Source organism: Rhinolophus sinicus, chromosome 17 (genome assembly GCF_057876585.1).
Source record: "Rhinolophus sinicus isolate RSI-liver-muscle chromosome 17, RSI-T2T, whole genome shotgun sequence".
Lineage (NCBI taxonomy): Eukaryota > Metazoa > Chordata > Mammalia > Chiroptera > Rhinolophidae > Rhinolophus > Rhinolophus sinicus.
Genome location: NC_142517.1, coordinates 206,278,668 through 206,303,965, shown reverse-complemented (window position 1 = coordinate 206,303,965; position 25,298 = coordinate 206,278,668). Strand labels below are relative to the sequence as shown.

General features: G+C 48.6%; 1 protein-coding gene across 1 annotated transcript; it reads right to left on the bottom strand.

Moving 5' to 3' along the window:
• Positions 1-213: 213 nt before the first annotated feature.
• Positions 214-14,593, bottom strand: SPATA3 (spermatogenesis associated 3). Its single transcript, XM_074318581.2, has 3 exons — positions 13,721-14,593; positions 3,598-3,741; positions 214-311 (listed from the first exon to the last, which is right to left on the bottom strand). The coding sequence occupies exons 1-2, from the start codon at positions 14,541-14,543 to the stop codon at positions 3,626-3,628; spliced, it is 939 nt and encodes a 312-aa protein (XP_074174682.2). The 5' UTR covers positions 14,544-14,593; the 3' UTR covers positions 214-311; positions 3,598-3,625.
• Between the last annotated feature and the right edge of the window lie 10,705 nt (positions 14,594-25,298).

The window sequence follows — 25,298 nt, the reverse complement described above, 5'->3', positions numbered from 1 at the left end:
AGGTGTTGAATTAAGTTGCATAATTCCTGCTTTTAGAGTGGGAAAATCTGAAACAGTTTGTTCTGTGAATGTGTGCAGAGAAAGTTGCCCCCACTTGGGTCTTTGGCCCCCAACAGGAATGGCAGGATCCCACCCTGGTTTACCTGGGCTCACAAAGTCATTAAAGTCCCCTCCCCTTTACCTCCCAACCCATTGGTCAAATCCAACCAACTTTGTGTCTCTGGGTAAAACACATTAAAGAAACAGAATTTTTGTTTTGTTTTGTTTTGTTCTATTTTGGTGACAAGGGAGATCCTTGATGGAAACTGGATCTGTAAAAAAAATAAGGACAGAGCCATTAGCTTACACAATACTCCATGACCCCAGAATTCTGGTGGCTTTCTGTTTTTACAATCTCATGGGTGAGGGTTTAGCAGTTAAGATCCTTCTGTGGAAAAATAAATTATTTAGGATTCAAATTTCTTCCATTCTCATGTCCACTCTTCCTCTCATGCAAACACAGCCACATGGAGACTTTGTTTTTTCCTTCAGGCTGTAACGTGCTCATGCAAAGTGTCTGGCATGTTCTTGGCTCAGTCAGCGTTGGCACTTTCCATTTCCTCTCCCTTCCCCAAGGGCCCAGCAGCTAAGATGGAGCCTCACACCCGCAAAACTAGGCTGTGGTGGTGAGTTTTACTTCGTTCAGTGCCAAAAGGAGAGGAAAAGCAGCCCTTTGCTTTTGCCACTTTATTTGCTGATGGGCTGCTGAGAGAGAAAGTCTCACCAAGCTTTAGGAAAGAAAATTGTAGAAATAGCTTTTACCAGACAGTAGACTTTATCACTGTCATCAGATGGTTCTTCACTGTGGACTAAGAAGGACACCAGACTGCCTGTTTTCTTTCTGGAGGCTCTAAGAGCTGAGCCTACGAAACTCAAGAGGACTTGGTGTACCCCTGCAATGCACCCCTACCCCACGTAACACTGACTTTCTCACACCTGAAGCGGCTGAAGCACGCCTCCAGCCTCTAAGCCAACAGGTCTATGTGCTGAGTTTCATGCTGCACTGGCTACGACATCACCTTCTAAAACACTCTTGCCTGTTGTAGTGGGTGATGCTGGCTACCCCCCTTCTCCCCGATCCAATCTTACTTCTTTCCTGCCAGGGGCCTCATTTGATTTGGCTGCCCTCCTCCTTTGCCCAGCTTTGTCATGGAGGGAAGCAACCCCAGCCCCAGCCCTGGGGGGATGGATCTAGATTGGTCTAATCCAGCCATGATAATTCAACCCCCTATGTTATTAATTTGCTTGTAGGAGCATGAAACCCAATTCAGGGGCATGCCACCCCAATGAGAGGGCAAGTATTTTGGGAGACAGGGCTCCTGGGAAGTGTTTCTTAACTCAAGAAGAGACACGAGAAGGAGGTAGCCTTTTTCCTGCTTCTGGCTGTCAGAACATGAGGGTGTGATGCTGGGAGCTCCTCCAGCCATCTGCCCATGAGGGGGACAAGCCTGCCCTCTGCTGAGGGTGGCAGAGCGGAAAGCTGGAGAAGTCCCTCCCCAGGTCTCTGATGACACTGTTGAGTTTAACCAGCCCTGACACTTCCCAACTGTTCTATTGTTATGTGAGATAATCTTATTATCATTTTGAATTAGCTTTTCTAAAATTTGCAGCACCAAGTAATCTAACTCACAATCCATTTGTCAAATCAAGTCTCAAAATGCCTCCTGGTATTTGGAAACCTATCCATTCACAAGTTCTGGAACTTGCCTCAGGCCCTAGCGACACTGGATATTAAAAGGGGATCTGACCCCAAGCCTGCCTTTCCACCAGAAACCAAGCTCACACCAGAGAGCTGTGCTGTAAGGAGACTCTAGGACAAAACACTTTAGCTCTGGTGCAGTCTCCACACTGCCAGTCACCATCTACCCCTGTAATCAGGCCCTGCACCTCTGCATGCTTCCTCATTTAATCCTTACCATCACCCTTGGAGGTAGTTACTATTCTCCTCCCTTCAGAGATGACACTGACTCTCCCAGAGGTTAAGTTACATGGCCCCTAACACCCAGCTATCAAGTAGCAGAGTCAAGACAGGACCCTACAGCTCTGACTCTATAGCCAGTGTCTTTCCAACCACAAGGCCTGCGAGCTGGCCTGCTCTGTCCTCTAAGCATCTTATCTCCTGCTCCCGACAATCTCAAGAGGAAAGTACTGTGATTTTCCCTATTTACAGATGAGGAAAGTGAGGCTCTCAACTGCTGTGGTATTTGGTGAAGCTTAAGGTGCTTCTGCTCTTCCATGAATGTCCCTTGATCAGGCAGCAGAGCTCTTGAGCAGCTGCTGAGCTCTCACTGGAGTTTGTTTCCTAGGCTGGGCTTTTGAGGTACTTTGAGCACCTGTTCCCACCATGTGCCCTCCTACTGTGGCCATCCCTGCCCACTCCTATGGCTGCTGGAGGTCTGGGGGTGGAATGATAGGGACCACCCCCCACCCCATCACCACTTATCAGGCATTCACTGTGGGTGGACTTGACAATGGGGACATTGTGGGTGCTCTTGGTGCCCACCCAGATCCCCTTTCTGGGCTGGTGCATCCATTGTCCTGCTCCTGTGAGTTGAGAATGTTGGTTGCTAATGACTCAGAGCTGTCCATCTACTTCCCCAACGACTTGTCCTCAGCCAAACGGGAGCTGTTTTTCTACAAAGACATGCACTCCCCACCCACACCCTTACCGCCAACGACAGAATGATGGAGGGGCGTGAAAAGCCAACCCTCTTGCCTCAAGGTGAGACCAGCTCTGTGGTATAATTCATGGCCCAGCAGTCCCGTGGGATCAGGCTGAGGCTGGACTTCAGCTGAGACCTTGTCCTAGCTCTGCTCTTTCCTCTGCCTTCTCTTGCCTCCCTCATTCCCTTTTTCCTCAATAAATCCTGCCACACGAATCTCTGCTCCATTTCTGAGGAGCCCAGTCTGGGATAGGGGAGCATTGAAGATGCCGTGGGAGGCCTGCTTCCTGCCTTCAAGGATCGTGCAATATAGTTGTGGAGACAGGCCACGTACGTACAAAAAAGTCATCCACAATACAGGATGGAACAGGCTGGAGGAAACAGTGATTAAAACGAAGGGAAAAATCACTGGAGGTGCAGTAGGAGAGAAAGGCTTCATGGAAGAAACTGGACTAGACCACAAAGGATAGGTAGGGCTTGAAACGCTGGGAAAGGGGAAAAGCTTTCTGGGCAGGAAGAAAGTTCCAAGGCAAGGCCCTGAGATGGGTAGGAACCTCTACCCCTACATCTTCCATTTCCTCCTGTTTGGTATCCGTGGCTAGGGGAGCCAATGACGGGGGTTGGGGAACTCTGCTTTGACAATCCCATTAATGGGTCTAGAACTGACCAGGAGCGTTCAAGTCAAGCAGCCCTGCCAGACCTCCCTGAGGCCAGGAAGGATTCACTCAGTTCTCAAGCTTTCCCTGAGGGGCTGGGGGGCTTAGTCCACTTGTAAAGACTTCCCCACTTCAGAGAAGGGACAGACACCCCATCAGCCCTGCACTGTAGGGCTGGCGAACCAGGGCCTGAAGACTACTTCTGCCAAGGGCAGTGGGCATGAAGGAGGTCCCCATACCTGCCGGACCATGAGCCTGGGGGTTTGTTCACAGCGATTCAATGGTGTAGTAGGCTGCTCCCAGGGCGCCCAGAGCTACCACCACAGTCCCGAGAGCTTGGAGCACGCGAATTACGATGAATGGAGTGTTTTCTTGTAGGTTTTCTGTAAAGAAAAGCAGAAAGCCCACAGGTTGGGAGAAGTTGGGGCTTCAGTGCCTTTCTACAGGAAAGTGGAAATTGTGGGGTCCCCTCAGGATTACAGTAATACCCATGTCCCCCACACTGGCCCTCCTTTCAAGGGCATAGCTCCACCTACTGCTCCCAATAAAACCCTACCACAAGACCCCCAGGATCTGAGGATGGGCTGGCCTGGGACGCCAGCTCCCCTGGACATTCAGGGAGCAGGTTACAAAGGTGGTCAAGGCCGTTGTGTGCCAGGCCCTGTGCTAAGCACCGTACACCCGGTGTCTTTTTAAGCCTCCCCACAACCCTGTGAAGGAGGTTCTACCATGTAGCTCCATTTGGGAGATCAAGCATCTGAGGAAACACATTACACCAACCACAAAGGCAAGGAAAACATATGTTTATAATAATTGTGAGGAAGGTTTTCACAAATGCAATGTCCATTTTGACAAAAATCCTATTACAGTAAGGATTCTCATTTAACATGAATGTGTATTTAAAGCTAACAGCCAACATTCCACTCCACTGAGAAATGGAAAGATTATGGAAGCGGGTGCTTAAATCTGAACTGCATTAAGACTATGTGTCTTACCCTGGCCAGGCTGGATCCATGTCTCTCCCCCCTCAGTTTCCTCATTCCTAGCTTGCTTTTGCCTTTTCCTCCACCTAGAATGCTCTCCCTTTAGAAGAAGCCACAGAGGATCCTCAGGGCCTTTTAGACTAAACTCAGATATGATTGACACTACAGTCTGTCTGGGCCCCAGTTTAAGAGTGAGCACCATCTTTTTCTGCAGCTCTCTGAACATCTCCTTCCTGTAGGACATGGATCACCCCTAGCTTGTATCTTAGTTCCTAAGTGCACATGTCTGAGCTTACAACGCAGACTGTACAATTTTTAAGGGTAAATCTCCCTGTTTTGGTTTCCCTCATAGTGCCTAGTATCCTATGCAGAGTAGGCTTTCCTGCCTGTTGGTTTTAAAGTGATATGACTCCATGGTACAACTTGGTACCAGATGGACGGAAATACTAAGCGTGTGGGAGAACAGTTAATAATGGTGAGTAGCGGGCAGGCCCTTCCTGGATAGGGCTTACCAAATTGCAGAGTATTTTTAGCTCCAGGCATATTTTCCCAACACACCTGGGTATCTGTTTCTGTCATGTCTGAGAGATGGTGCTTTTCAAGGATGGATAGGAGAAGGGGTCTGGTGGGGGAGGGGCTGGGAAGAGGAGCCGGATAAAGATGGAGGATGGGGGTCTGTGCTCCGGGTTAGGGGTATGAGATTCCCAAGTGGAAGTCCTCTTCCGTGGACATTTGTGAGACCCCGAGTACAGGCAGAGCTGCTTTGGGCCCAGAGCTAGGGGTAGGCAGAGGCCCCTCTCCCAGCCCTGGCACATAACCGTGCACCACCGGAAAAGCAGAGTAATCCAGTTCCCGACAGAGGTCTTCCCATATGCAGGCTTCATCTAGTAGTTTCATGAAAGAGGACAAGACGGGCAGATACTTTGAATGATGCTGTGTGTGTGTGTGTGTGTGTGTGTGTGTGTGTGTGTGTGTATTTGGTGCTGGGGGGAGGGGGCTGCGCTGCCTTGGACATGTTCCCTGTGGGAGCTGCTAGAAATAGCCTGAGACCCTATGAAGCGGGTGGAGGTCTTGTTATTACCAAAGGGACATATGAGTTATAACCAGTATTTGTCACTAAATTCCAGGGGAAATTCATATGCAGGTCAAGAATCTAAAGCTCTGAGCTATGGTATGGCCATAGAAGGAGGCCAATGGCCAAACAGAGCATTTAATAACAAAGCTCCTGAGTGACATGGAATTTATAAAGCGCGATGAGGGAATGTGCTCAGAGGAAGGAGGGTGCGTATGGAGAAAAGAAAAATGGACCCCTGAATAAACAATTCCTGGAAAGGAAGAAAATCAGCACCTCTCTGTGCCGGTGGGGTTCCCTGTAGGGTGGGTCTGGTCAGAAAGCTGGTCAAAAAGGGCTGAGTGCCAACCCCTAGGATACGGCCACCTAAGCTTTCCTTTTGGCCTAGGGTTCCCAAGAGGAAGTTACACGTGACTGCTAATATGGTCCGGTCCAGGGCAGAGCCTGGTCCTGGGAACCGTGTGCCCTGAGGGTCCAGCACCCCCATGTGCTCCAGAACCTGTAGAAGGTGAGGAGGTTTGGGAATCCTCTCCCTGGCATGGTTGGCCAGACCCGAGGCAGAAGGACATCGAAGATGCGGCTGTGACACAGGCCCAGACGACGCCAGCAAGTAGAGCTGCCGGGACAAGCAGAACAGGAACACAAGGGGTGCGGGCCTGGCCGAGTCAGAGGCCCTGGGTGGACAGAAAAGGAGAGAGATGAGGGATCTACCAGCCTCTGGGAGTCTGGGGGAGAGCCTGGAAGACACAGGAGAGAAACTAACTGCGTAGGAAACTGGTTGTTTTATAGACTGGTGCGACCTGGGAATAATAAAAAGAATAATGACGTAATAGCTTACACCTGTCGCTCCATCCTTCACATCATTATCCATCTCATTTAATAGAACAGTCCTTCGAAGTGAAATATTGTTATTCTCAGTTCACAAGTAAGGAAACTAAGGCTCAAAGACTGCAAGGATGTGACCTTAGAGCAAGTAGACTGGAGAAGGGGGCCTCAATTCAGGATTTCTCTCAATTTGGTGCTCTTTCCACAGAATTCGTAGAAGTGGTGGTAACAGATGACTGCCCACCCCATGAGAGGTGGCACTGAGATTCCTGCACCGGAAGCTGCCACATCCCTTTTTGTGGGGTTCACTGATTCACCCCGAAGACCACCGCTGCTCCAGTTTACAGCCCTTGAAATACTTTCCCAAACTTATCTCCATTTCTGGCCTACTGTGCTGTGGATCACAGCAAAACTCAAAATGGCGCCCTCTGCTGTTACAGAAGAGGATTTCTGGCCCCATAATTCCGCAGGCAGCTACTTCTGTCCGGGCTTCTGGCTTCTTGACAGAACTACAGATTCTTCCAACCAAAGCTCCATGAAGCCGGTGATCAACGTTGGGCAGACTCCTCACACTCGCTTCTTAGACCTGCCCACGACGGATACTTTTTCTGGATTGAGGAAAGAAGATATTCTAACGGCAAGATTTATCTTTTTTTTGTTTTGTTATTAATGTTTTTTTTTCTGAAATGGACATATAATTCGCATACCATGTTCAGCAGTTTTTAGCGTATTCACAAAGGTCTAATCCACCATCACTATCTGATTCCAGAATAATTTCATTTCCCCCAAAGAAGCTCTGTACCCATTAGCAGTCACTGCCTATTCTCCACTCCCCCCAGTTCCTCGCGATAGATTTGCCTATTGTGGACATTTCATAAGAAGAATCATACAATATGCGAGCTTTTTTGGAACTGGCTCTTTCGGTTAGCCTAATGTTTTTGAGGTTTGTCCATGCTGTAGCATGTCTCAGTACATCATCTCTTTTTATTGCCAAATAGTATTAATGGTATTTCATTGTACAGATGTGCCACCTGTTGTTTATTCATTCATCAGTTGATGGATGTGGACTTGTCTGCACTTTTTGGCTATTGTTTGAATAATGCTGCTGTGAACATTTGAGTGCAAGTTTTTGTGTGGATGTATGTTTTTAATTCTCTTGGGTATTCATCCAGGAGTGGAATTGCTGGGTTCTTCGATCACTTCATGTTTAACCCTTTGAGGAACTGCCAGACTTTTCCATAGCAGCAGCTCCATTTTACATTCCCTCCAGCAGTGTATGAAGATTCCAATTTCCCAACAGCCTCACCGGCACTTGTTATTGTCCACCTTTGATTATAGCCATTCTAGGGGAAGACCCGTGTTTTTTTGAGCTATAATATTTTCTGCATATGAAAGAGTTTTAGGATTTTAGAAGAGTTTAAGGATTTTAGAAAATGTCATCCTTTATTTAAAGGCCCTCATCCCTTATCTCCAACATCCCTTCCTACTCTGGCTCAAAGGGAGAAAATTCCTTTGGCAGAAGAGGAGTAGGTATCCATCTTAACTACTGACAAGCAACTACTGTTTCCTGCTTTGCCTCCTCAATAATCAGAACTCGTCCCCACATGACTTGTGAGTCATGTGCGTTCATTAAAAGATTTGGGAATGGAAAGTTTTGCAGTCTACAGATACCAGTTCTGAAGGCTATAATCCAGAAATATTTAGCTCAGTGGTTGATGATCACAATACATACAATATATAGCGTAACAGTTGAAACCATTTCCATATGTTAAGAATGGATTGATTTCTAGCCACAGAAATATCGTGTCACAGCAACACCTTGGATTTAGTGCTTGCGTTCCTTCTTCTCCTTCTTCTCCTTCCTCTTCTCCTTCCTCTTCTCCTTCTCCTTCTCCTTCTTCTCCTTCTCCTTCCTCTTCCTCTTCCTCTTCCTCTTCCACTTCCCCTTCTCCTTCTTTTTTATTTATTTTTTAACGTCCACACCATCCCAGAGGGATACTCTGTGGCTTGGGAAGTGTGGCCTGCTCAGCATCACAGAGCCACAGGCCCTGGCTCAGGGTGGATCCAGGAGAAGCTCAGAGAAGGGTGGTCTTCCTCCAGGGGGAAGGAGGCTCAGCAGGTCAGGGCTGTAGTTAAGAGCAAGGATTCTGGAGTGAGTATAGACTGAGGTTCCCCTCTCAGTGCCTGCTTGAGAGCGAGTTGTTTGCTTTCTTTGGGCTTCAGTTTCCCCATCTATAAAATGGAGATGATGATACTAGTATGTCCTTTCTGGGATTGTTAAATGAGAAGATGAACATAGATGGCCGATCCAAACGTTGCGTGCACAATAAATGCTTGGTGATCCTTAGTTAGCTATTACCATTATTATTACTAATAGTAGTATTAACCAGCCCACCTCCTGGATACCACTTGAATTCCCTCTACACAATCCAGTGCTCATTCAGACTCTGGCTACCCAAGGAGATGGGGGATCACTTTGCCTCAACGGCCATTCCATTGTCAGACAGAACTAATTGTTGGGGATTTTTAAAAATGTTAAGTAGAAATCTGTCTGTCTATATAGTGTCTTTAATGGGTAAGGTTGCCAGATTTAGTAAATAAAAATACAGCACTCTCATGCAATATTTGGAGCACATTATACTGAAAAATTGTTACGGTCATTCAAATTTAACTAGATATCCTATATTTTATCTGGCAGCGCTATCCGTGGGCTCATAGTCAGACATCTGAAGACAGCATGGAAGAAGTGTACTCACATTTTCTACCTGACAGACAGATTTCCTCCAATTCCTTCAACCAACTCTCATTGACCAAATGGCTCTTGCTTCCCCCTAGCCCTGTCATCCCCCATCAACCTGCACTTTCTTCTTTGGACTAGACTGCAGGTATCTTTTAGAGCACACCCGGATAGCCTGATGAGGGTAGACTTAAGCAGTATGATCACCTCCCTGTCCTAAACCACATAATTCTATTAAGGCATCCTTGGTTTTTATTTTTGAGTAGCCACATGGCACTTCTGATTCCTAGTGGGCTAGTATTACCACAGGGCCACGTTAAATGCTAATACGTATGCGTGGCTACCTTCTTCAGTGAGACTCAGCATGGTGAGGAATGACAAAATCCAGGAATCCTGGTCTCTTGGGCAAAAACAGAACCCAAACCCCTCGCATTCCACAAGCACAATTCCAGAACACACATAAACCTGGCATCACTACGTGCTAACAACCAGCTTCTGGGGTAACCCTGGGACGCCAGCAATGGAAAGGTGGGAACTGTTGAGCTAGAAGTCTGCCCACCTGTTTTTTTGGGTCCAGAGGATGGTTTTGTGCTAGTGTTGTGACACGGCTGGCCCCGAGCTGACTGGCTGATTTCGGGAGCTCGGAGAGCCTGGGACACAGGCTGCTGTGGCGCAAGTCCGGGTCTGGAGCCCGACTGCTTCTGTGAGGTGAATTCAGAGTCTGGCTGCTGCTGTGAGGAGAATCCAGAGCTGGGCTGCTGTGAGATGGAACCAGAGCCAGGCTGCTGCTGTGAGATGGATCCAGAGCATGGCTGCTGCTGTGAGATGGAACCAGAGCTGGGCTGCTGCTGTGAGGTGGATCCAGAGCCAGGCTGCTGCTGGGAATCAGATCCAGAGCCAGGCTGCTGCTGTGAGGCAGATTCGGAGCTACCTTGCTGTAAGATGGAGCCACGGCGTCTGGCCTCTGACTTCTTCCTCTTGCCCTTCTTCATGGTGGGTCCTCCCAACCTGAACGTGGACCTACATGGAGCTGCCTAATCTCCCGGCTCCCTCCTGGAGGAGCCGTTTGCTCCTGGCCTGGGGGAAGGCTCTGGCCTCAGGCTAGACCCAGGCCCCACAGAGAAAGGTCACCCATCCCCCTCCTGTGAGGTCACAAAAGCCAGGGTGGCTCCTATGGCAGTGCTCTGGGGACAGTCTTCTCTGCAGGCACCAGCCTAATGTTCTCCCTTCCCCCCAGCTACTGGGATGGGCAGAGGGCAGCTGTTGGACTCCTCACAGACCTGGGTTAAGCCTGTGACAACCTGGACCCCCCACGATTCTAACTGGCGTGCCTCCTTCAGGCACTTTGTTGGTGTGTTCCTGGGTCCCTGTGCACTTTCCATTGGCTCTAAGATACCCTGGCTGTGATGCTCAGCTCTGTCACCAGTTTCCACGTACCACAGTCCAACCCTCAAACACCCCAAAACTACTTCACCATGTATCCTGCGAGTTTTAGGTAACTTTCCTGAAGATTTGGAGGTCCATGGAAAGCCCACATCCTCCTACCATCTCAGCTGTCTCCCCCAGATTATCTTCTATAGAGTAGCTTCCTTCCCTCTTCTTCCAAAGCCTGCCATCCCCCACTGTGTGTGGGGAGAATCCCCAACTTTGAGAAGAACCCTTGCATTTGGCAAAAGAATTTCCCTGAAAACGTAACAGCTGTTTGGAAAAACCACATTTTTCTCAAACTCATTACACCAGCCACAACAGACTACCTCTCAAATCCCAAACTCTTCAGGTCAATTAGGGGACTATGAATCTTTCTCGAGGTTAACAATGTGATTTTCCTTTTAGGATGGGAGAGGAAAAAGCATTTTTAAAAGACAACCTTAAATTGCACATTTTGACTACACCATAAAATATGTTCACATTAGAAGACTCTACTTCCACGAGTGCATCACAAGGTGGGTGAATATTCCACTGTTAACCCCTTGCATCTGGGGGGTGACACTCCTGCCCCAGGATAAGGTTCAGGGAAGACCTAGCTAGGAGGAATCTCCACGCAAGGCCAGATCCAGTGTGAGTAGTGAATGACAGGAAGTACTTTAGGGATTCTAGAGCCTGAAAAGACCTTGCTGATTTTCTTTTCACAGAGAAAGTGAGGTTCAGAGTTAAATTACCTTTCCAAAGTCACACAGCTGGTTGGCGGCATTGGCGGGGCAAAGTTCCTGTTCAGGGCTCTCTCTCTTTTCATGACTCCAGAAGGCAATAGGGATTCAGATACTTATACAGGCCTTGAAATCAATGAATGAAAAAAATCCCTTGAGTGAGAAGATGGAAGGAAAAGCACAAAGGAGGACTAGACGTGGAAGGAAGCTTAGATCAATAAAGTTGGGCTGGATCTGGTTGCGCTTCAGCGTGAGGAGGTTCAGGGAGCACGTGAGGCTACAGGAAGGTGGATCCCTTGGGGATTTGCTTTAGAATCAGAGACTGGGACCAGTCAGGAAGCCTGTCCAGATTTAGCAGACAGGTCGACACCTCCAAAGGCACTTATTTCTGCAGAATCAGATTTTCAGGCACCAATGGGCTTTTGACTGAAGTCTTCAACCTGTTTGAAACCAGGGTTTCTCAACCTCAGCTCTATTAACATTTTGGGCAGGAAATTCTTTGTTATGGGGCTGTCCTGTGCATTGTAGGAAGTTTAGCAGCATCCCTGGCCTCTACCCATGAGATGCGAATAGCAACTACCATTCCTTCCAAGTTGTGACAAACAAAAATATCTACAGACATTGGTAAATGTCCTTGTGTGTGTGTGTGTGTAAATTGTCCCTGGTTGAGAACCACTGCTTTAAATGAATTAAATAGGGGCAGACATACACGGGTAGAATTTCCTGGTAGGAATGAAAGAAGCATTTCATTTTACACCAAGGAGCCAAAGAAGGCACAGAAAACAAGTCCTTGTTCCCCAGGAGGGAGAAGAAAAACAGTGTCAGGCCTCAGGAGTCGTGGGGAGTTTTCTATGGCAGAGGAGAAAATATGTGTGGGTTCTTTAGTAAGAGTGGTCCCAATATGCAGGGGAGGGCACTTGTGGAATAATAGATTGGCCCAGAAGGATGAGGAAACATGGCACTGCCATAGATCTTTGCTAGAATATCTTCCATGGTGCCTCTGCCGTCTGGCTTGAGCGCAAGTTTCTAGCCTGGAAGTCTGACTCCTCTGTCACTCAGTCACAGCCCACTGTCCCAGGCTTATAGACCACTTTGATGCTATCCATGTCTAGCTCTAGCCAATCACGAGTACCAGAGGTCTGGTGAACACACCTCACTTTCCTAAATTTGTGGAAGCCCTTCCCCCTCCATCAAGCCCCTCTCCCTCTCTGTCGGAACACTTCCCATCATTACGATCCATCTCAAGTGGACCCACATCCTCAAAAGGCCTTTCTTGAGATCTGCAACTGGAAGTCATGTCTCCCTCTGAGCCCAGATCACATTTTGCGTGGTGTTAGAATGACTTCTACCCTTCTACTTTCTCATGTTCCCCACTCCCAGACTGTGGAGACATGAAGGGCCAAAGTCCAGAGAAAGGTCTCAATGAAAGCCGCTTGAAGGTGAAGGTAGGAAGACAAAGAAAGCAGGAAGGAAGGATGGGCGTGGATGATGGGGGACAAAGCACCTCAGAGACTGCGTCACTAAGGAGTTGTTTTTAAAGATGGACTGGAGTCTGACTTTGGCTGAGGATCATGGTCGGAGCAGTGCATGGCCAAGGGGCTCTCCTAACCAGGAATGACAACCATGGGAAACCTCATGGACTATTGGGAGAGCGAGAAGAAGGAGTCTAAGGGGATGCAAAGTCAGGTCGTTAGCACGAAGTCCTGCCCAGAAGGTCCCTAGTGGTTCTGGCCATCTGGATGTGTCCTGGGCAGCCAGAACGAGCATGTCAACATTTGTCCTAAGCTAGCATCTTAGAGCTGCAGGATGGTACCTCAGACATCAGCTGGCCCTTGGCCCCCACATGTCAGGAGGGCAACTAGCCCACAGAAGAAACAACTTGCTCTGGTCACCAGCAGGAGGGTGCAGAGTCTGGAGTAACTGAGCTTTGGACTTCCCCCCCTCCCCAGAGCACTTCTTTCTTCCCCACCACTGCCCTGGACGGGCTTCTGGGGACAGAAGACACCTGGTGCTCATTTAAGAGCTCACTGCCCTGGACCCTTAGACCCACCAATTAACCCACTGGGGCCACAGGCCCAGATTCCTCCATAGAAGGGTCTCAAGAACTGTAGTCAGCCAGCTACTCTAAAACAATACCTCCTTGAGAGGGTTGTGAGGATGAGATTTGAAAAACCCTTAGAATAGTGCCTGGCTCACAACACACATGCTTTTATTGTAATTATGGTTCCCTGGGGGAAGAGGGAGGGGGAGGAGACTGAAGAACCAAGCATATGTGTATCTTACAAAAGCCTGAGTGGGGTCGTGAGAAAGGGGACAAGGGGTCAGGTGGATGGATGGGAAGTGTAACTTTACAAATGAAGTTAATTCGAACACTTTTGACCTGAGATTGCCCCAGTGAGCACACCTGGGCAGAGAAATTTAGTCCATCTTCACCCCAAACGGTGTAAGTGGAGGCGCTAAGAGAGGGACTTGTCCACTACTGGGACCAGCGGGGGCGGGGCACTGGCCTCCCTCCGTATTTGAACTCCCCCCCCCCCCCCCCCCCGGGGATGCCCGTTACAGCCTGGCGTTCCCACCCCTCGCCTTCGGGTCCCTCACCATCCGTCTGAGTCCCTCGATCCACGAGGGGAACACAGCCCCGCGCCGCGACCTTGTGCGCTCGGCTGGCTGCGCGCTGGACGTCCAGGGTGCCCTCGGGGCGGCTGGGGCTGAAAACGGCCGTGTGCACCTCCACCGCGGGGCTGTGCGGCCCGAAGGCACTGCAGAGCAGGGTCTCCATGCAGTGGCGCGCCTCGACCTCTTCGTCGGGCCGCGGCTGCACCACAATCCCGACGAGCGCCGCGGGCGGGCAGCGGTGCCGGGCGTGCACCTGCTGCAGAATCAGCTGCAGCCGCGGCAGCTGCGAGCGCAGCGCGGACGCGCGGCACAGGACCAGGAGCAGTCGCGCGCCGGGTTCGGGCGGTGCTGGCGGCTGCGACGGGTCCCAGCATCCCGACGCCGGGTCCTCCGCGGCCCCGGGGCCAGGGGTCCCGGCCTGAGCCTGAGCCGCCTCCGGCTCACACTCGGGCGGGTCCACAGCCTCGTGCCTGTTGCGCGGCCACTGCTGGGTGGAGCGCTTGGACTTGGCGGCCGGGCCTTCGGCGTCGTGCGAGGAGCTGTCCCGGGAGCGCTTGGGCCGCTGCCTGGCGCAGTTGCTGGAGCTGCTGTGGCCGCTTGTGGCTCGGATGGACGAAGGCCCGGCGGGCCGATCGGTGGGGTCCTGCAGAATGTCCTGCAGGGTCAGGCAGCACTCATCCTGCTTCCAGAACTCGCCCAGCAGCAGCACCTGGCCGTGGGCCTCGATGGCCTGGGCCGGGGCCTGTTGCTGTGAATCGGCCCTCAGCTCCTGCGGGGCCCTGGAGGGCTGGGCCCCAGGCTCCATGTCTGCTCCGGCTCCCTTGCACCTCTGCTCCTGGGCTTCCGTTGTCTAAGAGGAAAGCTGCCTTTTTCTGGTGCATGTCACAATACCCCTGCACCTTACCCCTTCCTGTCGTGGCCAAGGCTCTCCACCCACTCACTATTCCTCAGAAACCTTCTAACACAGCGCAGTTGCTTTGGGGCACTGGTGTAAGCCTGCTGTGTTTAGTTTCTCTATCATTTTGTATGTCTTTGATGTCAAAAGGACAAATCCTTTTATCCCATAGATGGACCGTTATGCCCAAGCCTCCAAGTAAAATGGATTTGTGTGGAACCAGGGCATTTAAAAAGCAGTGCACCTGGATGCTCCCTGCACCCAACACATTTCACCAGCAGTGAGGAGCAAAGAGGCTGGTTCTAGATGGCTGCAGCCTGGGAGAGAGGTCCTACCCAGGCTCAGGCTGACTGCCCCCTGGGTAATCCGGGAACCAGAGTCCTGGACTACTGTAAACTCTGGGGCTGCGGGAGATGGTTCAGGGGTCCCCTCTTCAATGGGTATGCATTTGAAAACCCAGTCTTCCCTCTGTGTGTCTCCCCTACTACTTACACAGAACACTTCGCTGCTGACACTTCTGGTCACCAAATGTGTGGGGGTTTTCCGCACACCAAGCAATTCTGTGACACCAGCTGGGTGTCCTACAATTTAACTCAATTCTGACATTATCTGCCTGAAGAAAGCATAGGGTTCCCACAGGTTAAGGTCTCAGTCCCGCAAGACTGCCCCCTTCCTTCAGACACCAATCACAAGTCCACGTTGTTACCTGTCATTCTGACCCATCCACCATAAATCAGAGGTTCCCACGACCCCCTGGTTGGGTTTGATTAATTTGCTGGAGTGGCTCACAGATCTCGGGAAAACAATTTACTTACTCTTTACCAGTTTATTATAAAAGGATGTGATAAAGGATACAGAGGAGCATCCAGATGGAGGATATCCTTAGCACGAGGAATGTGCAAAGGTGCATGGAGCTTCCAGGTGGGCACACCACTCTTCCTGCACTGTGTTCACTGACCTAGAAGGTCTCCAAACCACATACTATTGGGATTTTCATGGAGGCCTCCTCAGGTAGGCATGATCAGTTATTAACTCCATCTCCAGCCCCTCTCCCCTCTCTGGAGAATGGGGATGGAGCTGAAAATCCCAAGCTTCTAAGCATGGCTTGTTCTTTCTGTTGACCAGCCCCCATCCAGGAGCCCACACAGAGTCACCTCATTAGAACAAAAGACACTCCTATTACCCAGGAAATGCCAAGCAATGTAGGAGCTGGGTGTCAGGAAGCAGGGTCTAAGACCAAATATTAGAACAGAAGAGCTCCTGGTGCCCTTATGACTTAGAACATTACAAGGGTTTCAGCAACTTTGTGCCGGAAGCTGGGGGCAGAGACCAACATATATTTTCTATTTTCTCACAGGGTACCAGAGGCCTGTCAAAGTGCCAGGAAAGAGCTTCAGGAAAACAAGACAGAACAAAAAACAAAACAAAACAAAACAAGAAGTGCCTTATTTGCCTGGCACATGAGGTGAGCAGAGAGCCCTGGGGAGGTGGGACGGAGTACCCAGGACAGCCGCAGTGACTGGCAGCTTAATGGTGGGGAAAATTTTCCCTTTATTTTTTTTAATGAGCTTTACCAGGGTGTTTACAATTACTTGAAAAATATAAAAATTAAAGACTCCAAAAAGCAAGCCATCAACCAGAATCCTGCTAAAAGCTCCAGGAGCCCCAGGCCAGGGAGCTTGGAAAAGGCCAGGTAAAGGCAGGAGGCCATTAGTTGGGGTCCTTCTGTGTGCTGGGTATTTACATGTGTCATCTTTTCTGCAGCCCAGCAGTGGACTGGGGCACTGTCCCCAAGTTACAGATGCAGAAACCAAGGCTCAGAGAGATTAACTTGTCCAAATTCAATCATTAAGTAGTAGATCTGGGATCTAAACCCAGGCCTGACTGTCTGCAAATCGTAGGTAACTGCCAGGACGCAGTAAGTGCCACAGCAACCTGAGACTGACAGGTGGGGCCTACACTTTGTCATACTGGCTTCTGGAGGCTAATAATGACTGGGATGGGGGACTAAGAGGGTGGGGAGATAGGGAGGGGAAGGGAAAAGTGGGTGAGGGGGTGGGAGCAGAGGAAAACACCTGAAACAAGGCCTCTAATTGTTTTAAGTTCCTGGGTTGAAAAGCCTTCTGGGTATAATTTTAAGGGCACAGTGAGAAAAGGTTGGGAATTTCTCTTCTAACTAAATGACTAATCTTTCCTTCTTTCCTTTGTAGGCTTGTAACTTTCTGACAAAAAAAATAATAAAACCAAATATTTTCATAATGAAGGGATATTAAGAAGAAAAGACCCTGGAGGAGGAGAAAATAATCTTTTTACCAATTCAAATTCTCATAAAAGTTCTTATTTCCAGCTTTGGAAATTTGGGAATGTCCTGCTCAGATAAAAGGTTGAATCCAGAAGTTTGTAACCTGAGTGAGAAGCGTATAGGTGGTCCCCAGGCCTTGCGCCCACTGAAGCTACTTGCTCTTGTATCTGGTTGCCATATTGGGATACCCTAGAAAATCTCTTTTGAGGAAAGGATTCTGCTGATAATGCTTGGAAACTTCAGAACTAGACAAAACTGAGTAATGTTATAGATACTTTTATTTTGAAAAATCATTTAATTATTTAAAATAGGAATATATGTACATGGCTCGGTAAAAAAAAGATATTGTGGCTTCTGTTTCACTCTCTTGGATCACTCTCTGTAGGGACACATGGTGAGGACACTCAAGCAGCCCTATGGAGGGGTCCACATGAAAGAAACTGAGGCCTCCTACCAACATACCAACAGCCATGGAGGAAGCCTTCTTTTTTTTTTTTTTTTTTTAAACAGGACTTTATTGGGGAACAGTGTGTACTTCCAGGACTTTTTTTTTTCCCAAGTGAAGTTGTTGTCCTTTCAATCTTAGTTGTGGAGGGTGCCATTCAGCTTCAAGTTGTTGTCCTTTCAGTCTTAGTTGTGGAGGGCACAGCTCAGGTCCAGGTCCAGTTGCCGTTGCTAGTTGCAGGGGGTGCAGCCCACCATCCCTTGCGGGAGTCGAACTGGCAACCTTGTGGTTGAGAGCCCGTGCTCCACCCAACCTGAGCCATCCAGGAGCTCAGCGGCAGCTCAGCTCAAGGTGCCGTCCGTGTTCAATCTTAGTTGCAGGGGGCACTGCCCACCATCTCTTGCAGGACTTGAGGAATCGAACTGGCAACCTTGTGGTTGAGAACCTGCACTCCAACCAACTGAGCCATCTGGGAGCTCAGCAGCAGTTCAGCTCAAGGTGCCATGTTCAATCTTAGTTGCAGGGGGCAGAGCCCAACATCCCTTGCAGGACTTGAAGAGTTGAACTGGCAACCTTGTGGTTGAGAGCCCACTGGCCCATGTGGGAATCAAACTGGCAGCCTTTGGAGTTAGGAACATGGCGCTCCAACCACCTGAGCCACCGGGCCAGCCCAAGGAAGCCTTCTTAAGAGCCTTCAGCCCTAGCCAGTCTTTCAGATGACTGAAGCCTTGGTTGACATCTTGACTGAAACCAATCTTATGAAAGATCCCACGCTGGACTACTCAGCCACACTGGTCAATAATTTGTGACCCTCAGAAAGGGTGTGAGATAATATTGTTTTATGTGACTAAGTTTTGGGGTAATTTGTTACACATCACAGATGACTGACAGAACCATCTCTAATCCCTGCCCCCCCCCCCATTGTAGGAAGTCCACTTCATAAAGAAACAGACTCTTGGAGGTTATATAATTACTCTAGGTCTGTGGTAGGTGGCATACTGGCCCCCAGAGTTGCCTGCATCCTACTCCCTATAACCTGTGACTATGTTAGGTTACCTGGTAAAGGTGAATTCAGGTTTCAGATGAAACTATGGTGGCTAATCCCTGATCTGAAAATAGGGAGATTATCCAGGTAGGCCACTAGACTAAGGTGGCTCTAAGGTGTCGGTGTCGGTTTATGTAAGCGACCCACAGCCCAAGCCTGTAAAGGCCTCAGGGTTATGAAATCAAAACGCTGAGCACAATTAATCACAAGTAGTCAACTGGGCTTGAAGTGACAGTCAGTCAATCAAAACTTTCCTTTCTTTGTTTCAGCACTTTATCTCTCTGTTTTTCTCCCGGCTCCTAACCACTTCCAGTTTGGAGCTGCCCAATTCAAGTAGATTTTTGCCCAAATAAACTCTTAAAATTTTAAATTTGCCTCAGTTTATCTTTTAACAGATCCTAACAGTGCAGTATTATCTCCCCCAAAGTGGAAAGTCACCTCCTTTCCTTCCATGTAAAAGCATCCGTCATTTGGTCAGTGTATATTTTTTGAGTGCCTGTGATGTATAAGCATTGAGCATATGAGGATATAATGATGACCATGATGAATGGAGGTTTTTTGCTTAGGTAGAGGTTGCCATCTAGTGGGTAAGAGAAAAACTAGTCCTCACAATATCCTTACCACGATCACCAGCCCCATTTTGCAATTGAGGATGCAGCTGAGCCATTACAAGGCCATGGGCAAGGCCATTGAGTGAGGAGTACCAGGGAAGGTATTCGACCCCATAGTCTAATTCCTGAGCTGGATCTCTGGTTCTCTGAGGAAAGTCCTGCCTGTTGCTCATCGGCGTTGCAGAAGTCAGACCTATACCTGCTAGGAGTGCTACACATGGCCCACAGCCAGGGTGGAGGAACGGCAGCCCACCGGTGAGGTACTGGAAACCAGAGAAGGATCAGGGCAGTTTGGGACCGAAAAAACGAATAGGGGATCAAGAAACTATATGATCTCCAGATGTCTGAAAGTCTTATGTTATGCCAGCATGGAAAACTGTGCTATAAAAAAGCATTTGATGTCATGGAAAGATGCTCATGGGATATTGTTAAATGTCGAAATTGGGTTGCAAAACAGTCTACTTTACAGAGCCCCCACCCCACCCTCTTTTTTGGTAAATAATGTACATAGAGGGATAAAAAAAAGAAAGCTGTGTAAATACATCTCAACATATTAACTAGGGTGTAATGAGGTTATGGGTATAGAGTTGCCAGATTTAGCAAATAAAAATACAGAACATCCAGTTAAACTTGAATTTAAGATATAAACTGCGAACAATTTTTTAGAACAAGCATGTCCCCCCATGCAATTATTCATTGTTTATCTGAAATCCGAATTTAACTGGATGTCCTGTATTTTATCTGGAACCCTAATATGGAGATTTTTCTTTTTGCTTACTTGTGTATTTTAAAATAATAAATGTACAGTATTTTTGCTTTTCAAACATTTAATTTTCAATTACGGTTGACATACAACATTATATGAGTTTCAGGTGTGCAACATAGTGATTAGACATTTATGTAACTTATGAAATGATCACCCGCTAAATTGAGAACCCATCTGATATCATACATAGTTATTTCAATATTACTGACTATATTCCCTAAAATGTACACTACTTTTGAAATACAAAGAGGAACCAACTCGAGTCCTACCTTGTATAAGCGAGAGCAGTTAGAAGTGTGCATGGTGGATTCCTGGATTACCCACCCGTCAGCTAAAATAGTAAATAGATCTGCCCTCCCACCCCTGCCCTGACCGGGGCGGAGATTGCCCGCGCTGGCTGAGCAACACCGAGCACCAGGTGGCGCTGCGGGGCTGTAGGTTCAGGACACCAGGGACCGCAGTGTCAGGGGAGAGGGAAAGATCAACAGCGCCTCCTTTTGGATCCAGGGGGTGCTGGGATTCAGGTGGCCCTGGGGGAGTCCCCAGGACAGGGCCAATATGCAGGAAGAACCGGGTGTAAAGGTGGAACTCTATCTTCATAGCATACGCCACGTCCCTTTCTTCTGCAAAGCCCTGGAACTGCTGTGACTGTGGATGAGTCTGCAGGGCTGAATGGAGATATCAGCCATCTGGGCCCTCCTGCGTGTCCTGGTCCTTTTCCTCCAACTAGACCCCAGGTATCTCCTCATTGACACAACTCATGTTCCCCCAGGGACTGAAAGCAACACTCAACTGCTCTGGGACACTCAACTGTGAACAGACTCCAGAAGAGAGGAGGGAAGACATCTCCTGTCCTCAGGGAATCGAGGGTCTAGCTGCCAAGGAGAGAGAAAAGAAGGTATTGGGCATGTGTGTGGAGATGCTCAGAAACCGTAAATTGAGAGAGATCCAAGATGGAGGAGTAGATAAACATTGTGCTTGCATCCTTCTGTGAACACATTAAAATTACTACTAAATTATAGAACAATCAACTGGGAGAAGCATCTGAAGTCTGGCTGAACAGAAGTCTTATAACTGAAAATTTAAAGAAGGAGCCATGTCGAGACTGGTAGGAGGGGCAGTGGTGTGGAACAGGCCCCACATCTGTGGGTGGTGGTTGAGAATCAGGAGGGATATCTCAGCTGTCTTGGTTCCCCCTGGAGGAGTGAGGGAACCCAGCCACCTCTCCCCACCCCGCCCCCCGCACAAGGCTCCCCAGCCCCAAGTACTAGTGCCGGGAAGAGGTGACCCCACAACATCTAGCTGTGAAAAACAGTAGGGATTCCAACTGTTCAGGTAGGATGAAAGGCTGCAGGAAAGCCAGACGTCCTTTTAAACAGCCCGCGCACAGACTCACTCACTCACAGGAACTCACCTTGGGCTCCAGCAGTGGGACGGTGACTTGGGGGTGGGGGGCCTCAGAGACATACCGAGTACAGACTGAGGAGTATGGCTTCAGCAGGAGGACTGGAGGACAGTCGGCATTTTCCCAGTGAAAGGTCTTTCTCCTGTGTTGCCAGCAGGTGAGCGCCATCTTTCCTGTGTTGAGCCCACCCCATCCAGCCAAATCTGAATCTGATTGGTCTGGTGAACTCTGGTGCTCCACCCTGCTGACTCAGCACTGCCTGGGGCACTTTCTCTGTGAGCAGCCAGCCCCTTCTGTATTTACTCTTTCTTAGAAAACTGTCCATGGGCCCCAGGTGGGCATCTACCGTCCTCAGTGTGCTCTGAGGCTTTTGCTGAGTTGCTCCAGGTTCAGCACTGGCACCAAACCAGAGTCTACATTAACCTGTAAACCAGAGTCTACATTAACCAGAGTCTACAACTCTTCCTATTCTAGTGACTCCCTATAATTCTGCCTCACCCAATTTGTGTACCACACGAGGCTTTATCAGTGGCTGAACCTTAAGGGAGCTGACAGGTGGCAGCAGGCTTCCGGGTGTCCTGTCGTTTCGTGGAGTTACCCCAGGCCTGCTATTGGTGGCAGCCATCCTCGGTTCGCAATGTGGCCTCTTCCATATGCCTCCAGGTTTAGCACAGGCAGTGAACAACTGTGGATCACTTTGTAGCTCCTACTAGGTAGCCCCCGGCCAGTCACAGGCATGGGGAGACCTGGCCTGCACCAGAGCCCCTCTGAAGAGGCCACAGAACCAACATACTTGGAGGTTGGTTTTAGACCACAGCAGAGTACCACCCAATTAACCCCACAAGTGGCACTCACAAAGGGTGGTCTCAACAGGTACCAGAGTCCACTGGTACAAATCCCACTCAGTGGGGTAAGCCTCTCACACAGCAGCCCATAAGCTGTGGATGTGGCCAAACCCCAGAGCTGGTCAGCCTGAGGGTCAATCCCACCCACTGATAGCAATTAAGTGCCAATAGTAATCAAGGCTCAACTATAACAGGAGAGCACACACAACCCACACAAGGGACACTCCTGGAGCACTGGCTCAGGTGACCAGGGACACAGTGCCACTGGGCTCCACAGGACACCTACTACCTAAGGCCACCCAGCCAAGACTGGTAGACATACCAGGTCTACCTAATACATAGAAACAAACACAGAGAGTCAGACAAAATGAGGAAAGAAATGCGTCTCAAATGAAAGAACAGGAGAAGACTCCAGAAAAAGAACTACATAAAATGGAGGCAAGCAACCTACTAGAGACAGACAGAATGCAAGACAATGGTTGTAAGGATGCTCAAGGAACTTAGTGAGAACTTCAACAAAGAGATTGCAAACCTACAAAAGGACATAGAAACGATAAAAAAGAACTAGTCAGAAGTGAAGAATACAATAACTGAAATGAAAAATGTACTAGACGGAATCACCAGCAGACTAGATGAAGCAGAGGATCTAATCATCAATTTGGAAGACAAGGTAGCAGAAAACACCCAATCAGAACAGCAAAAAGAAAAAAGAATCCAAAAAAATAAGGATAGTTTAAGAAACCTCTGGGACAACATTCGTATCATAGAGGTACCAGAAAAAGAAAGAAAGCAAGAGATTGAGAATCTACTTGAAGAAATAATGACTGAAAACATTCCTAACCTGGTGAAGGAAATAGACATGTGCATCCAGGAAGCACAGAGTTCCAAACAAGATGAACCCAAATGGGGCATCCCAAGACATATTATAATTAAAATGGCAAAGGTTAGAGATAAAGAGAGAATCCTAAAAGCAGCAAGAAAAGGCACTAGTAACTTATAAGGGAGCTCCCATAAAATTGTCAGCTGATTTCTCAACAGAAACTTTGCAGACCGGAAGGGATTGACACAAAATATTCGACGTGATGAAAAGAAAGGTCCAGGAAGGAGGAGTTCAAGTTCCTGGGGCCTTTTTGGGTAGAGCAGGGCAGGGGAGAGCCTCAGGATCAGCCTAGCCTGGAAGAGAGTGGACAGAGAGAATGAGAGGGAGAGCCTCAGAGGGACTCATCAGGACAAAGGTGGAGACTGTGATGGTTAATTTTATGTGTCAACTCAGCTGGGCTATGGTGCCCAGATGTTGGTCAGATATATTCTAGGTGTTTCTGTGAAGGCAGTTTTTGGATGGGCTTAACATTTAAATAAGTAAACTTTGAGTAAAGTAGGTTGCTCTTCATAATGTGGGTGGGCCTCATCCAATCAGTTGAAGGTCTTAAGAAAAAGGTTGACCTCCCTGGAGAGAGGGTGAATTCTCTTAGCAGACTGTCTTCAAACTTGAACTGCAGCATCAGCTTTTCCCTGGGTCATCTCCAGCTTGCTGGCTTACCCTGCAGATTTTGGGCTTACCAGTCTGCAGAAACATGAGTTAATTTCTTAAAATAATTCTATCTATCTATCTATCTATCTATCTATCTATCTATCTATCTATCTATCTGCTTATCCTATTAGTTCTGTTTCTCTGGAGATCTCTGACTAATACAGGGGAGCCCCAGGGCCCTGAATGAGATTGGCAGACCTGAGAATTTTGAGATAGTCAGCATTTAATGAGTATTTACTATGTGTTGTGCTCTCAGGCACTGGGCACAGTGAGTCTCTGCACATGGCTGCCGCCTGAGACTCCAGAACTGGATAGTGTGGGCCTTTGTCTGTTCCTATTGTGGCTTTGGATGGATTTTTGGCCCAGAGGAAAGACACTGGACCTGGGCAATGAGCTGAGAAAACCCTCTATTAACAGCTTACCCCAGAATTCCTCTCAGTAGAACAATCTCTGGGAAAATACCTCTGGGACAACATTCACATGGAGTAGTGAGACACACAGGTGTGGTCATCACTGTGCCTTCCTCCCTACTTTCCCTCAGTGCTGTTATCCAGCACCTATTCTGCTCAGCCTTGCACACACTACTTCTGGGCCCATTCAGGTGTGTGTGGGGGGTCTCTTTCTGCCATCAGAGAGCTCGTAGTGAGGATGGCTCATTCATGAGAAGAATAATGAATTGCTACACACATGCCCATAACTTGATAAAGCCAACTATAACATCTGTAGACAAAGAAATAAAAGAAAAAAATCTGAATGCATTTCCGTCTTCCATTTCCCCAACCCATTTCCAAACTAGATCTGCACCAGGGCCAGAGAGACCCTACCTACCTACAGTACAAGGGAGCAAGCTGATATTTGCTTTTCAAGGTCTGGCTCTTGATCATCAAAGTGGATCTTTGAGGGTGACTTTGGCTAGAGGAATTTTAGCTTCCTGTACTGACTTTTGAACTTCCCACTTACCCCCTATGAATCTGGGACTTCATAGAACCAGTCCAAGGTTGGCATGCCAAAGCCATTAGCAGGATTAATTGCCAAATGAGTGTTCTCATAAGCCTGGTGTCTGGCCTGGAGTAGGCAGCCAGCAAATGTTTGTTGAGGGTTCAAACAAAATCAATACCCAAGGTCATAGAGTCCAGTGGAGGGCAAGCTGGGGCCTGGGGTGGATGGCAGAGGGACCGCAAAGCAGGGGGCTTAGAAACAGGCCCTGGAAAGGGGATATCATTTGCATAAGTGGAAAGGGGTTTGGGGCCCACCAGCATTTCCCAGAATGCCTTTTGTTTTCTTCTCAAAAAGTGGTGAGAGCCTGAGGGAGTGATGGGTTTCTCAGTGCAGTTCTAGAATGAGTGGCCCTCACCACAAAGCGCCAGCGCCAAGTCAGAAAGAAAGAAAGCTTAACCGCTGCGTCCCATCCCCCATGGTCTATGAAAGTCTCATCCTGTAGTGGGCTGAATGGTGGCCCCCCAAAACGTATGTCCACATTATAATTCTTGGGACCTGTGAATGTGACCTTATTGGGAAGAAGGGTCTTTGCAGACATAGTTGAGGATCTTGAGATGAAGAGACCTGTGGGATCATTGTCTGGAGGGACACCAAATCCAATGACGAGTGTCCTTATAAGAGACACACAGACAGAAGAGGAGATGGTCAAGTGAAGATGGAGGCAGATATTGAGTGATGCAGCCACAATCTAGGCAACACCTGCGGATCCCAGAAGC

Excerpts from the sequence above, each read along its gene's own strand:
- SPATA3 (XM_074318581.2), bottom strand. The coding sequence starts at position 14,543 with ATGGAGCCTGGGGCCCAGCCCTCCAGGGCCCCGCAGGAGCTGAGGGCC. Across the intron at positions 3,742-13,720 it reads TCGAGGGACTCAGACGGATG|AAAACCTACAAGAAAACACT; the intron begins GTGAGGGACCCG and ends TTTTCTTTACAG.